Raw genomic sequence first — 13,345 nt, 5'->3', positions numbered from 1 at the left:
CGATCGTTAACCGGCGGAGAAGTCGCCTCGACCTCCACGTGTTGGGGATTCTTATTTTTCCCCCTTCTCGGCCGGCCTGCGTTCTTCCGTGGTCCGAGCGTTCCTGCCTGCTGCTTGTCAGTCGAGCGGATGGGCAGGCAGCCTCTGCAACGACGGCTGACTCGCGACAACGACGAAATAAGGGGGAACGAGCTAGAGCGAGAGGGAGACAGAGCCATGGACCGGCGCGACGCACCGGCCTCGATGTCGTCTTCCTCCTCGGCGCCAGCTGCCCCACTGGACGGCGACAAAAAAAGGGGGCCACAATGGAACGCTGGGCATCCGGACCAGCTCTCTGCAGACGACGGCCAGATGATGCCCGTCAGCTACGCGCTTCGGCCCCCACCATGGCGCCCGCGACTACATCCGGGGTCGACGGCAATTGGCGTGCCCGACCTGTTCAGACCAGGCGAGGGTCGGCCGGAGGACGACATGTCCGAGACAACGGTCCGGAACGGCCTCAGCCTCAAGCCCGTGGTGGCCAACGAGACATTCTCGGCACACGACATGATCTACGACCGGCTCAAAGCCACGGGCCTCGTCACAAATCTGGCCACCCTCTTCGACGAGGTTGTCACCAGGAGATTCGAGCTCAACATGGCCAGAAAGGGTCTCGTCAGCGACCACCAGTTCAAGCAGCCGCCCCGAGTAACGCTCAACGACGTCAAACTCAACGCCTACATCAAGGAGCTTGCCGATCCAGACGTGCCGCTCAAGAAGCTGGCACGGAGCGTGCCACATGGCTACCGGGGTGAGAGGATGCTCGAGATGCTGTGGACCGGGGCGGCCACGGGGGCAGCTCTCAAGGGGACGTCGGCGGTGGCAGCGGCCGCAGCGGCAGCCGCAGCAGCAGCAGCAGCAGCAGCGTCTTCCTCGTCTTCCTCGTCCGCAGAGGCATCAGATGCAGGACGAAAGTGTGTCGACATAGACAGGGCTGTTTGGTTTATCCGAGTGGTGGGCGCAAGTGAGATTGCCTCGTCCAAGGCCAGGCAGACAAACGTGGCCAACTACACGGCAGAGTGGACAAGCGTCGTGACGGGCTGGCTGAAGAGACAGATCAGCGAGCTGACTGCTGCTGTCACGACCTCGAGTCCCTCGTCTTCTCCTGCTACGGCTGGCAGACTGGCTGCTGCTATGACGCCCACTGGATTACGGGGCAGCGGCCCAAAGGAGCCGACTGGATCTCTCCTCCTCGACACCGAGACCAGCAAGCGATGGGTGTCCAAATGGACATACAGTCTAAATCTCGTTCGCGCGCTCGCCATGCAGAGGATCCTCGACCGTCGGGCTCTGATCCGTTGGGCAATCGATCAGCTCAGGGCAGCTCATCCATGGCAGGCTCCCTTTGTGCTCGTCCTCGTCCAGGAGAACTTCGAATATGCCAGCAGCGACGTCCAGCTGCTTCATCTTCTCATCGACACAGTGTGCCACAAGCTGGCCGAGTACAGCAAAAGCCAAGTCATGCCGAGCCCGACGATGGTCATTTTGGAGCTGAAAAGGCTCCTGGTTGTTGCGTTTGATGCAAATCCGGAAGCATTCATCAACCCTGCGAGATGGGTACGGCATGCTTCGACCATACTCGCTACCATTCGCGAGGCCAAAGTGTCAGAGGAGCAGCGTCTGCCACTGGTCGAGGAACGCAACATGAAGCTCGTTGCACCAAAAGCAGCAGGCATGAAGACTAGGAGCAAAGAGCTGGAGGAATACGAAGATATCCATGTAGGTGAAGCTGTCTTCTTAGGCCGCGCGGTAGAGCTGATCAAAGTGGATGATCGAAACAGCTCCTCGACTCGTTTCAGGCCGACGACGATGCAATTCAGCTCTTCACTGACTTGTCACTGCTGCAAAGCGGTACCATTCGTACGCTTCGGGACAAAGTCGCGACTCTCCTGACATGGGCCACAACGACAAGACGGTGCGGAGTACACCGCCCTATCTTGGCGGCAAGACTGCTGCAGCTGCTGGAAGAGCGCTGGTCAAAGGGAAAGAGCCGTGGGCGCCGATCGACAAACGACAAGCTCGACTTGGACACCATGTTGATCGACTGGGTTTCGAGCGTTGACGCCGCCATGGAGGGACCGACTTCGATCCTCACATCCATCGATCTTGCCTCACTCGTCACACTCGTCGGCGAGCTGATTCGGAGGAGGTGCTTCTCGTTCCCTCGCTACATTCAACGACTCACTGCGAGGGGGCTGACGGCCTCGACATCATCGTCCAAGGCCGTGAAGAACAACGCCCGCGAGTCGCTTCTCGTCAAGCTGCTGCGATCCGTCGCCGTGGAAGACTGTCCCGCCTCGCTCCAGCACCAACGGAGAACGGCCATCTACGGCAACCGTACGAAAGAGTCATACGAGGAAGCCATGGAGCGCCGCGCGACGCGGGAGCTGCTCGCAGAGCTGTCCTGGCTGCAGCAGCCCCGATCTAATGGGGTCATCGGTGAACACCAAGCTGAGGGCGATGGTGATCTGAATGCACCCTCTGGGGTGCCGCATTTCTGGGCCAGTTCTCGCTACGTCAAGAATCGCCTCGTCGCACGGCTCGTCATGGGCCCGATTCGTGCTCACGGCCCAGAGGCACTATTCACGACTCCTCGACGGCTCGAGCAGCTGGCACAGCTACTGGGCGATGCAGAGGAGTTTGCAGACCTCTATGAGATCCTTGATCGGTGCTTGCAATCGGACGACAAGTCACTGATTGCGCCTGTATGCGCTGTCATGCTGCGCCATTCCTTGATCTGGGCTTCACTGGGCGATCCATCCCCTCTGCTTCGAAGGATCGCTGCGCTGGTCACAGAGGGGGCGATGTCCGGCTTACAGATGATCGTGGCTGTGAGAACACTCTCCGTCTTCGGCCTCTTGCAGCCAATGGGCACTCAGCGAGCCAACGATCCAACGAAACCGGATGCAGCAGCGCTCGAACGACTTCGCACCGCCATCCGATCGATTCAAGCCAGCCAGGATACAGTTGCGCCAGACGTTGTGGCTGCTGAGATATCTTCGGGCGCACTCAATGCCGAGCTGGTCTTGCGAGAGCTCTGCGTGCGCCGCGACGTCTCTGACGAGGGGTCATTCACAACGGCTCAAGGCGATGCATCCCTTATAGCTTGGCTCGTCGAAGTCGTCGCCTCGTCATTGCAATCGGCCACGCTCGAGGAATGGGATGACGCAGCCAAAAGAGTATTCCAGGACGAGCGAGAATCACCCTCTCGCTTTGTTAAATTCGCCGTCGAGCTCGTTGGGAGAGGCATCCTCTCACCTCGAATATTCCTCCTCGATGTCCTGGCTCCGGTCGCTTCGGACTGTGCGCAAGGCAAGCTCGACGACGGTGCTAAAGAAGCTCTCTTGAAGTCAACGACGCTCTTGATAGATGCGCAGTCATCTACTCTCTCCCCGCTGCAAGGTGCCAGCCTACCTGTGCTCTTACGGCGAGACTGCAGAGCAGCCTTTTGCACTCTTCTGATCAATCTTTGCATCGTCGGGTCTGGCAGCGGCTCTCCCGGTGAAACGGCCCTCTGCGACGTCATTTGCCGTAAGCCAGAAGTGCGCGCGGCGCTGTATCCGCACCTTTTGGACATCGTCGGCACCATCAAGTCGATTTGTGTCGCAACTTGGCGCGCAGGCGTCAATGTTGACACTGAGGCAACTCTCTCACACATTCTCTCTCTCCTCGTCGACGACGAATGGAATGCAGGCCTGGCGGCACCGCAAATCTCACACCCCGTCGAACTCGATCCTGCTTACATCCTCGATCGTCTGCAACCCTTTTCCTTCTCTCAGACCCTAGCGGAATTAGCTGGCGTTGTCCTTGAGCGGCTCGAACGGGCGGAAGGTGGTCTACAGGCAAGGGCGCAGAGCAAGCTCCAGGCGCTGGCCAAGTGCACTTTCGATCGTCTCTTTTCGGGCAGGGCGGGACTCGAGCTCGGGATTCATCTATTGCGAGAATCCTCGGCCAGGTCGTTTGCCGGTATGGTCCTCGAGGAAGCTCTTTCGCGACTCCTTGCTCGAACCTCTGATGCAGAATCGACGTTGGGGGACAAGAATGCCGATGCAGACTCTCTGTATGCGTTGCTTACCTTGTCGCACGAGCAACACACGGTGACTACTGCTTCAGGCACTGCGAATTCAGCTGCGCTGCTCCGCATCCTCATCGAGCAGCTTGAGTCTGCAGCCACTGACGCCGAAGCGAACGCCATTCCTACCGCGTCCACGCACTTGCTTGTTCGTCTCGTCAACCTTCTCCTCCTCGTCGATAATCTTTGGAGCGCGGCAAGTCGACCCCAGGCTCCTCGATTATTTGCCTCGCTCGTCAAGCTCTGCGTCTCTGTGGATCTGCACAGCTTCGATGTGAATCTGTCTCAAGACGTGGACGGCGAGGACGCCGATGAAGACATCATCGCTCCGCTCTTGGACACTGCCACAAATCTGCTTGTCCAGGTGCCGACTGATGTCGCCGCATCTTGCCTCCATCTGGCAAAGGCAAGCCTGCCGCGCCAGGAGGGAGACGATGACGAGACCTTGCTGTCGTTTGTCGATCCTCCGCTTTCGAACGAGGTTCTGCGCCGGCTGACGTGGCTCTTTGGCTCTTTTTCTATCGCGTCGACGTTGTCTGCTCCCCTTTCGAACGCGACAGCGTCCGGACAGAGCGCTGGCGGGACTCGAGCATCGTCCAACAGTGTATCTGGCGGCTCTTTGCAGACTTCGACGGCGGGAAACGCAACAATGATAGACGTGCAAGCGAGCAGCGCGTCTGCAGCCTTTGTCAACGGCCACTTTCTCACCGTCGAAGAACGGCCATGGGACTGGCATGACAATGTCGAATTTGCACAAGCTATCTCTGGGACGACTCACGTTACAGCTGCTGCCACGTCGAAGCAGGGCAGCGCAGAAGGTGACGAGGGCTATGGAGGCGAGGCTGGGATGGAGTCTGTCCCTCTTTTGAATTCAGCCTCGATCTCGCTCGCCCGATTTGGTGCAGTCAAGACGAGGGACCGCGTGCCGACGCTTTGCGTCGAAGAGGGCGGCAGGGGCAGCAACGGTCTGGCGCCGCCGCCACAGCTTGACTCGGAGCTCGACTACGGAGAGAGATTTGGAGGAGAGCCTTTGTATGCACGAGATGCACGGAGGGGCATCGTCGAGCAGGGAGTTGTGGGCCTCGCATTTGGGGGCGGTGTTGATCCGACTGTCTTTGAGGACCAGGACGAGGAGCTGGACGTTGTCAAGGACGAGGATGCGAGCAAAGCTGGTCCAAAGCGGAAGCGGTCCTCGACTGGGGTGAGCGAGCTACCTTCAACAAGCAAGGCAGCACGACTTGGAACTGCACAGCAGTGAACGTCGCGATGCTTTTTCATAGATACACCCACACTCATTCATGTACTTCTAGCAATCACACGCACACACATGAGTCTGCCGTGTACATCAAAATGCTGTGATCTCATGCCATTTATTTGTGTAAGCGACGTCATGCAAACTGTGGGGGAAGGGATCGGTCAGGATCAAAGTCGGCTCATTCTATGCTAGCGGTGTCCATGACTCACTGTTCCGAGATAGCTATTTGTACAAGATTCAAATGGGCAAGCACATCAGTAAGACTACCACCTCGCTTTCTTGAGCTAGGGAAACGCACCTCTCTGCAACGATACGCGCCCGGGCGTTGAGGGAGAGCTTCATCTCTGAGATTTCCTTGTCCACCTCCTCCATGAACTGGATGATAAAGTCGACGAGCTTGTGCTTGAGCATCGTCTCGGAGTGGAAATTTGTGATGAGGAACGAGATGTCGTACCCCTTTGATAATTTTCTGGGTCAGCCTTCGTCTTTTTTTGGGGGGCAAGAGAGAGGATGAAGAGAACTGACCTTGACCGGCTTTCTTCGCAGAATAACAAACGCCTCTGCGCGCTGCATGAGGAATCTAGTGAATTTGTGTGCGAGGATGCGCTCGATCTCGTCGGCCTGCTTGATACGGATGCTCAACCGGACGCTGTTGACGCTTGCCTCGATGAGCACCCGCTCGTTTTCGTTTCGGGAAATGACGAGCGGCGTCAAGAGGGCCTCCTTCGATGAGCCCGATTCCACCTCGGGCTTGTTGTGCCGCTCGACGTTTTGCGACGCAAAGTTTTCCAGCGTCAGTGCGGCAGTCAGTGAAGACCGCACGCATTGCAGGTACGGCCGCAGAGAGTTGCTCATCGTTGGAGAGCGAGCGAGGAGCGAAGAAGACGACGCAGCGACGACGACGACGATGCTAACGCTGCTGGACACGAAGGCCGTGCGCCTATGCAGGTTTTGGCCACGTGGCTGAGGTCACGCGCGCGTATGCAAGCGCACCCTGCCTTGCCTTACTTTGCTTAGCGGAGAACCGAGGACAGGACTCGCCCCTGTTTGCTTGCCAATTCAAAAGAAAGTCCTCCTCCCTTGTTCAGACAGACAAAATTGGGGCGCTGTAGTAGTGGCTAGAGTATTTTGCTAGTTCTCGACCGTTTCGCCTTCCTGAAACGGTAAGCGGTACGGTGGTCTGGCTTGCGGCCGTAGTGTCCGGGATCCTATTTTCTATTTGTAGCACTGCAATCGAGGAACAGGCTCGTGTTAAGAAAATAGCTTACTGATAGGACTTGAAGGCTGCCGCTTGCTGGCTAAAAGCCTGGGAAACTTGAATTTCAACAATTTTGAATTCGCAAGAGAGGGGGAAAGACAGCCAGAGTGCCCCCCCGCTCGCCACGGCTTTGCAGGCTGGACGCGAACGTTGCAACCACCTGCTTCATCTTCTCAAAGGTCGGTCCATCACCACCTGCTCACCATCGACCAGTCTCCTCTCTCTCTCTCTTGTAGAGGACAGTCCTACTGTCGTCGGCAGATAACGCCTCTTGCGGGTCGAGCTTGGAGCGGGCCGAGACGGCGTCTAGTGACAGATCATCAAAAAAGAAACAAAAAGAATAAAGGGAAAGGCTCGAATCGAAGGCAGCCTTGCGCGGGGCTTTTCTGACGACGACAAGGAATAAGGAGGGCCGGTTCTCTTCCCCTTGTCTTCTCCTCCGTTCCCCTCTTCTTTCCCTCTTAGTCTCGCCTTTCCTCTCTGCGGATCGTGGTGGTCGTGGAGGGACACGCATCTAGCACCATGATGTCGACACCGCCGACGCAGACGCCACCGGTTTTCGGTAGCGGCGGCGTTAACGAGCAGAGCAACGGCCTTGGACCCTCGACTCCTCACTCTCACTCGTATAATCTCGATGCCTCTTCACCCGCCGCTGATGGCTCGGGCTCGATAGCCATGTCGCCCTCGTCAGCGGTCAACGGGTCGGGTGGAAAGCACGACAAGAAGTGGAAGCAGATGTTCAAGTTTGGCTCGATTGGTAAAAAGACGACGGGCGGAACGGGTCAGGATGGACTCCAGGCGCCCCTCTCGGCCCCTCCTGCCGGCTCGGGAGGGAGAAAGGGCAGTCGGCAGACGTCGCCGCACTTCCAGCCTATTGCCGGGAGTACAGTCGTCGCGGACCCCAACTCGCTCTCCAACGACAGCCAGTCCTCAGACGGCGGTCAAGAAGGAGCTCAACAGCTCGACTTGTCCTTTTCTTCTTCTCAGAATGGGCGACTGCAGGATCCAAGGGTTCCCTCTTCGCAACCGAGACTACAACCCGCGGCCGAAGTGGGGGTCGCAGGGGGCCATGATGCGCCGCCTCAGCTGACGTTGACCGGCCTTGGCAACGATTCGACGACGTCCACCTCGTCCAACGGCAGCAGAGACATGACAAGCTTTGCGTCGAAGCTGCTCAGACGGGCGTCAAGTGCGCCAGATGCCAACAAGCTCTTCCTCGAGGAGCAGAGCACCGGTGCAGGGCAGGAGCAGGCAAAATATCTCTCGCCGTCATCACAACACCCGCCGTCGTCGCAGCAGCAGCAGCAACAACAACAACAACAACAACAACAACAACAACAACAACAACATACTGGCCATCAGCAATATACTTCAGAGGGCGCCTCGTACATCAAGCCACAGGATCCCTTCTTCCCTGGCTCGCCCGTGCGAATGGATAGCAACGCGAGATCATTTAGCAGCAAAGACTTCGAAAAAGCAAGGAGCGCTTCCAAGTCGTCGGCTGGCAGCGCCACCTCAACGCCAAAGGGACGGGGAGGCATAACCTTCCCGGGAACGAGGTCCAAGAGCAACGGAAGTGCGAAGAGTAACGCCGCCTTGACGCCGAATGGCGAAAAGAACAAGGATAATTTGCACCTGCCTGCGAGCGTGCCCTCGAGCGCATCCAATCTGGCAACGCTCCAGCCGCCCACGACGCCGGACGGCAACAGCCCACATCGAAACTCGTTCCGGCGGACGTACAGCAGCAACAGCATCAAGGTGCGCCAGGTCGAGGTGGGGCCCAACAGCTTCTCAAAGGTGAAGATGCTGGGCAAGGGTGACGTCGGCAAGGTGTACCTCGTGCGAGAAAAGAAGACGGAGAAGCTGTTTGCGATGAAGGGTGAGTTGTGCGACGCATATATCGTGCTCCAAGGAAGTCTCTGACTCTTTGTCTCGAGACAGTCTTGTCCAAGAAGGAGATGATCAAGCGAAACAAGATCAAGCGCGTCATGGCCGAGCAGGAGATTCTGTCGACGTCCAACCACCCGTTCATCGTGACGCTTTACCACTCGTTCCAGTCAGAGGACTACCTCTACCTCTGCATGGAGTACTGCATGGGCGGCGAGTTCTTTCGCGCACTCCAGACGAGACCGGGCAAGTGTCTGGCTGAGGAGGATGCGCGCTTCTACGCGGCCGAAGTCATCGCCGCGCTCGAGTACCTCCATCTCATGGGCTTCATCTATCGCGATTTAAAGCCAGAGAGTGAGTGACATGCGATCCTATCCTCGCTCTGTTTACTGACTTGCCAGCCGCTCCACGACAGACATCCTTCTCCACCAGTCTGGCCACGTCATGCTCTCAGACTTTGATCTCTCGGCAAGAGCAACACGCCGTGGTGGCGCACCTGCCATGATTCGACAGGCCACCCCCAAGAGCGCGCCCCTGGTTGACACACGCTCGTGCATCGCTGATTTGCGCACCAATTCGTTCGTCGGCACAGAGGAATACATTGCGCCCGAGGTTATCAAGGGCTGCGGCCACACGAGCGCCGTTGACTGGTGGACTCTTGGCATCCTCATCTACGAGATGATCTTTGCCACGACGCCCTTCAAGGGCAACTCGCGCAACCAGACTTTCTCTAACATTCTCCGAAATGAGGTCACGTTTCCTGAGAACATTCCGATCTCATCCTTTGGCAAGTCGCTCATCCGCAAGCTTCTCATCAAGGACGAGTTGAAGCGCATGGGCAGCCAGTCGGGTGCATCCGAGGTCAAGCAGCACAAGTGGTTCGCTCCCATCTCTTGGGGCCTTTTACGGAATCTTACGCCGCCCATCGTTCCCGCCTTTTCCAATGGGCTCGACGCCATCAATTTCCGAAATGTACGCGAGTCGAGATCCCTCAATCTCGACGGCCAGGGAACCGAGTCGAAGCCGGCCAAAGTGCCAAAGGCGACCGAGATCAAGGCGACGGCAGGAAAGAAGGTCCAAGACGAAGATGGCGATGCCGTCGTGGCCAATCCCTTTTCCGGCTTCAACTCCGTCACTCTTTTCCACCAGGAAGATTGATGATCCTCAACACAGCACAGCGTCAAGCCATCTCTCGACACCCTCTTTTCTCCTTCCCTGTCTCTCCCTGCGGTATCATATATCTAACGACCAGCACATTCTCTCACTGTCACTTTCTTTGTTCCCGCCATCTTTCTTTATACATCATGAGCGTTGTATTTCCCTCTAAATGACATGCCAAGTCTCCTCCCCGCCGCAAGTCACGCCATTGGCGCCAAGTCCTTCGCCATGTGAGCATACATGCTCGGCCACTCCAATCTGACTTGTACCGTAGATTTGTGCGTGTGCGTGTGTAGACACGGTGTATGCAATCTGAGCATCATTAGTAATTAGACTTGTAATTGTTGGAAGAGATCGTTGACAACTTTCTCGGCCGTACGTGCAATTTCGGAAGGGCGGATGAAAGCTGGGCCAGGTGGTGTACGCGCGCGCAAGATTTTCTTCCTGGGGCCGAAGGCGTTGGCCACTGGGCGAAGTGGCTTTCTTCTCAAAAAAAACTGTGAACCTGCGTCGCATCTCCTGGCTCTTTCTTTTTACCATCACTCGCCCCCTTCTCCCCCTGGCGCAAGGACCCGCAACACAATGGCCAACGCTCCCCACGGCGGACTGCTCAAGGACCTCAACGTGAGGGACCTGCCCCTCCATGCCCAGCTCAAGGCCGAGGCGGCCACGCTGCCCGACATTGTCCTGACCGAGCGGCAACTCTGTGACCTGGAGCTCATCCTGAACGGAGGCTTCTCTCCTCTTGAGGGCTTCCTCGGCCAGGCTGACTACGAGAGGTGAGTTGCGTCGCGGGCGTGAGTGAGGCGAGGTAGTTGCCCTAGCTCACCGAGGCTTGTCTTCAACAGTGTATGCAACAACATGCGCCTCACAACGGGCGAGCTGTGGCCCATGCCCATCACCCTCGATGTCTCCAAGGAGCAGGCCGAAGCGCTCAAGCTCCAGAAGGGCTCCCGAGTCACGCTGCGTGACCCGCGTGACGATAATGCTCTGGCCATCATCACCGGTGAGTCCTCCTTTGCGCCTCGTCTTCCTTTCTTCCTTTGTCCAGCATGATGGGCAGTTGAACGTCTCTGACTGGGATTGCTGCTTCCTTTGAAAAACCCAGTTTCGGACTTGTACGCACCCCAAAAGTCAATGGAGGCCAAGACGGTCTTTGGCACCGAGGACCAGGCCCACCCGGCCATTGCCTACCTCTTCAAGCAGGTCAAGGATCTTTACGTCGGAGGCAACGTCCAGGCCATCTCGAGGCCCCAGTACTACGACTACGTCGCGCTGAGGTACACGCCTGCCGAGCTGCGCATGCACTTCACCAAGCTGGCCTGGCGCAAGGTCGTCGCCTTCCAGACGAGGAACCCCATGCACCGCGCCCACCGCGAGCTGACTGTACGAGCAGCCAGACAGCGCCAGGCAAACGTCCTCATCCACCCCGTCGTCGGCATGACCAAGCCCGGCGATGTGGACCACTACACGCGCGTCCGTGTCTACTCGAGCCTCATGCCCCGCTACCCCAACGGCATGGCCCACCTGGCCCTGCTTCCCCTTGCCATGCGCATGGGTGGTCCCCGTGAGGCGCTGTGGCACGCCATCATCCGCAAGAACTTTGGCGTCACCCACTTCATTGTCGGCAGAGACCACGCTGGCCCGGGCAAGGACAGCAACGGCAAGGACTTCTACGGCCCTTATGATGCCCAGACGCTCGTGACAAAGTACACGGCCGAGCTCGGCATCGAGATGGTTCCCTTCCAGATGATGACCTACCTGCCCTCGACGGACGAGTACCAGCCTGTGGACGAGGTACCTTCGGGCACCCAGACGATGGACATCTCGGGAACCGAGCTCCGAAAGCGACTCCGCACCGGTGCCGCCATCCCCGACTGGTTCTCGTACGAGTCGGTGGTCAAGACGCTGCGCGAATCGTACCCGCCCAAGCAGCAGCAGGGCTTCACCATCTTCCTCACTGGCCTGTACAACTCGGGCAAGGACGACATTGCGCGCGCGCTCCAGGTCAAGTTCAACGAGCAAGGCGGCCGCTCCGTCTCGCTTCTCCTTGGCGAGACTGTCCGGTCCGAGCTCTCCTCTGAGCTCGGCTTCAGCCCCGAGGACCGCGACAGGAACATCCAGCGCATCGCCTTTGTCGCCGCCGAGCTGACGCGCGCAGGCGCTGCCGTCATTGCGGCGCCCATTGCTCCCTACGAGGCCTCGAGGCAGCACGCCAAGGAGACGATCCAGAAGACGGGCGGCTCGGGCAACTTTTTCCTCGTCCACGTCGCCACGCCCCTCGAGGTTTGCGAGGCCACGGACCGGCGAGGAAACTACAAGAAGGCGAGGAGCGGCCAGATCAAGGGCTTCACCGGCGTCGACGACCCGTACGAGAAGCCGACCGAGGCGAGCCTCACCGTCGACCTGACTCAGATTACCGTCGCAGAGGCCGTCCACTCCATCGTCCTCCTCCTCGAGGCCGACGGCCTCATCTGAACTGTTGCAGCTTGCGCTGCCACTCCTGTGTATCATCCTAAAATAATTACTGTGCCTCTGGGCCGTGGATTAGAAGGAAGCTGCAATCCGATAGATTTGCGAAGGAAGGGAGGAGAAGAGATTGGACCGATTGTTCATTCACTCTGCACGCCGACCTCTGAGCTTAGCGGTGACAAAGGACGGATGCCGCCAGGTGATGGTTCTGATTGTTAGATTGAGAGCAAGACTGTTTGAGATAAGCTCTGCTTTTCGAGAATGAAAGAAGAGAGAAGATGCAATTAGGGATATAACAATGACAAAAGAGAATGTCCGGATGAGTCAGTGGTATAAGCTGGATGTTGGCTGCTCATAACATCAGTCTGATGGGAGCGAGATTGGGCAGTACGGCGTTGTGACTAGGCAAAGGACGCGATGAAAAGAGAAGCGGCCATCACCGTGGCGCCGAGGCAAGTGCCGGCGACCACCTCGCGGCGGGATGCTCCGCTGCTCTGACCAGCATTGGAGCTGGCTGTCTTTGTCGAGGTCGTAGCTGAGGTGTCGGTCGACTGGTTCGACGTCGCGTCGACAGCACCCTGGCTCGTCTGCTGCGACGAAGCGTCAGCCGACGTGTTGGCTTCGACCTTTTGCAGCTCCGTGCCCTTTGGCTTGAGCGAAAAGACAGGGCTCGTGTAGTAGACCTGCGGCTGGTTGAGGCTGTACTGGCTCGAATTGACAAAGGCGAGGTAGTAGCCCGAGTCCGAGGCGGGCAGGCAATTGGGGTTGATCACGGCCGTGCCCGTCGATGTGGGGAGCGAGTTGGCCACCTGGTAGTTGCCGTTCAGCAGCACCTCGGTGCCCTGCTGCACCGCGAGCAGGGCCACGGAGAAGATGGAGGGGTCCGTCGAGTTGGCCGACCAGTTGAGCGTGTTGTTCTGGCACGACACCCAGTAGTCGCCCGACTTGGGGAAAGACACCTCAAAGGCCAGCGTTGCCGTGGCTGATGCGGCGAGAACGCCGAAGAGCAGGGAAGAGAAGGAGACCATCGTTGTTCAAAGTGACTGGGAGAGGAAGGGAGAAGGAAAGGAGACCGGGGGGTGTTCAAAAGGGGGGAAGAGGGACATCAAATGAGGAGTTCCGCTCTGTGATCTTATAACGCCGACGCTCAATATGAGGTTCTCTTTAGAAACGTCCCTCCCCGTCTTGAAGGGAAGACGAAAGT

The 13,345-nt window shown here is 58.0% G+C and overlaps 5 protein-coding genes across 5 annotated transcripts; 3 read left to right on the top strand and 2 right to left on the bottom strand.

Moving 5' to 3' along the window:
- Positions 1-216: 216 nt before the first annotated feature.
- Positions 217-5,421, top strand: FA10DRAFT_260627 (hypothetical protein; the record flags this gene model as incomplete). The annotated part of the gene is made up of 3 exons (XM_025520030.1): positions 217-1,758; positions 1,821-5,312; positions 5,392-5,421. 3 exons carry the CDS (start codon positions 217-219, stop codon positions 5,419-5,421), a joined length of 5,064 nt encoding a protein of 1,687 aa, XP_025378073.1.
- Positions 5,392-6,609, bottom strand: FA10DRAFT_241843 (putative ARP2/3 complex 20 kDa subunit). The gene is made up of 4 exons (XM_025519263.1): positions 5,892-6,609; positions 5,665-5,822; positions 5,576-5,588; positions 5,392-5,508 (listed from the first exon to the last, which is right to left on the bottom strand). The coding sequence occupies exons 1-4, from the start codon at positions 6,219-6,221 to the stop codon at positions 5,500-5,502; spliced, it is 510 nt and encodes a 169-aa protein (XP_025378072.1). The 5' UTR covers positions 6,222-6,609; the 3' UTR covers positions 5,392-5,499.
- Positions 6,610-6,739: 130 nt separating this feature from the next.
- On the top strand, positions 6,740-9,987 carry FA10DRAFT_267300 (Pkinase-domain-containing protein). Its single transcript, XM_025521855.1, has 3 exons — positions 6,740-8,503; positions 8,566-8,865; positions 8,927-9,987. The coding sequence occupies exons 1-3, from the start codon at positions 7,147-7,149 to the stop codon at positions 9,667-9,669; spliced, it is 2,400 nt and encodes a 799-aa protein (XP_025378071.1). The 5' UTR covers positions 6,740-7,146; the 3' UTR covers positions 9,670-9,987.
- A 119-nt stretch (positions 9,988-10,106) lies between these two features.
- FA10DRAFT_241837 (sulfate adenylyltransferase) lies at positions 10,107-12,326 on the top strand. Its single transcript, XM_025519262.1, has 3 exons — positions 10,107-10,448; positions 10,518-10,675; positions 10,778-12,326. The coding sequence occupies exons 1-3, from the start codon at positions 10,252-10,254 to the stop codon at positions 12,145-12,147; spliced, it is 1,725 nt and encodes a 574-aa protein (XP_025378070.1). The 5' UTR covers positions 10,107-10,251; the 3' UTR covers positions 12,148-12,326.
- FA10DRAFT_267298 (hypothetical protein) lies at positions 12,278-13,344 on the bottom strand. Its single transcript, XM_025521854.1, has one exon. It carries the CDS (start codon positions 13,167-13,169, stop codon positions 12,543-12,545), a length of 627 nt encoding a protein of 208 aa, XP_025378069.1. The 5' UTR covers positions 13,170-13,344; the 3' UTR covers positions 12,278-12,542.
- Between the last annotated feature and the right edge of the window lies 1 nt (position 13,345).

The sequence above is a fragment of the Acaromyces ingoldii genome (assembly GCF_003144295.1).
Source record: "Acaromyces ingoldii strain MCA 4198 unplaced genomic scaffold FA10scaffold_3, whole genome shotgun sequence".
In the NCBI taxonomy this organism is placed as follows: Eukaryota; Fungi; Basidiomycota; class Exobasidiomycetes; order Exobasidiales; family Cryptobasidiaceae; genus Acaromyces; species Acaromyces ingoldii.
The sequence above is the reverse complement of the archived record's forward strand: the minus strand, read 5'-3'. Positions and strand labels throughout refer to the sequence as shown.

Bases quoted from the DNA above. Each gene is read 5' to 3' on its own strand.
- FA10DRAFT_241843 (XM_025519263.1), bottom strand. From the start codon at position 6,221: ATGAGCAACTCTCTGCGGCCGTACCTGCAATGCGTGCGGTCTTCACTG. The intron at 5,823-5,891 runs GTCAGTTCTCTT...AAATTATCAAAG, and splicing joins TGCGAAGAAAGCCGGTCAAG to GGGTACGACATCTCGTTCCT.
- FA10DRAFT_267300 (XM_025521855.1), top strand. From the start codon at position 7,147: ATGATGTCGACACCGCCGACGCAGACGCCACCGGTTTTCGGTAGCGGC. The intron at 8,504-8,565 runs GTGAGTTGTGCG...GTCTCGAGACAG, and splicing joins GAAGCTGTTTGCGATGAAGG to TCTTGTCCAAGAAGGAGATG. The intron at 8,866-8,926 runs GTGAGTGACATG...GCTCCACGACAG, and splicing joins TCGCGATTTAAAGCCAGAGA to ACATCCTTCTCCACCAGTCT.
- FA10DRAFT_241837 (XM_025519262.1), top strand. From the start codon at position 10,252: ATGGCCAACGCTCCCCACGGCGGACTGCTCAAGGACCTCAACGTGAGG. The intron at 10,449-10,517 runs GTGAGTTGCGTC...TGTCTTCAACAG, and splicing joins GGCCAGGCTGACTACGAGAG to TGTATGCAACAACATGCGCC. The intron at 10,676-10,777 runs GTGAGTCCTCCT...TGAAAAACCCAG, and splicing joins TGCTCTGGCCATCATCACCG to TTTCGGACTTGTACGCACCC.
- FA10DRAFT_267298 (XM_025521854.1), bottom strand. From the start codon at position 13,169: ATGGTCTCCTTCTCTTCCCTGCTCTTCGGCGTTCTCGCCGCATCAGCC.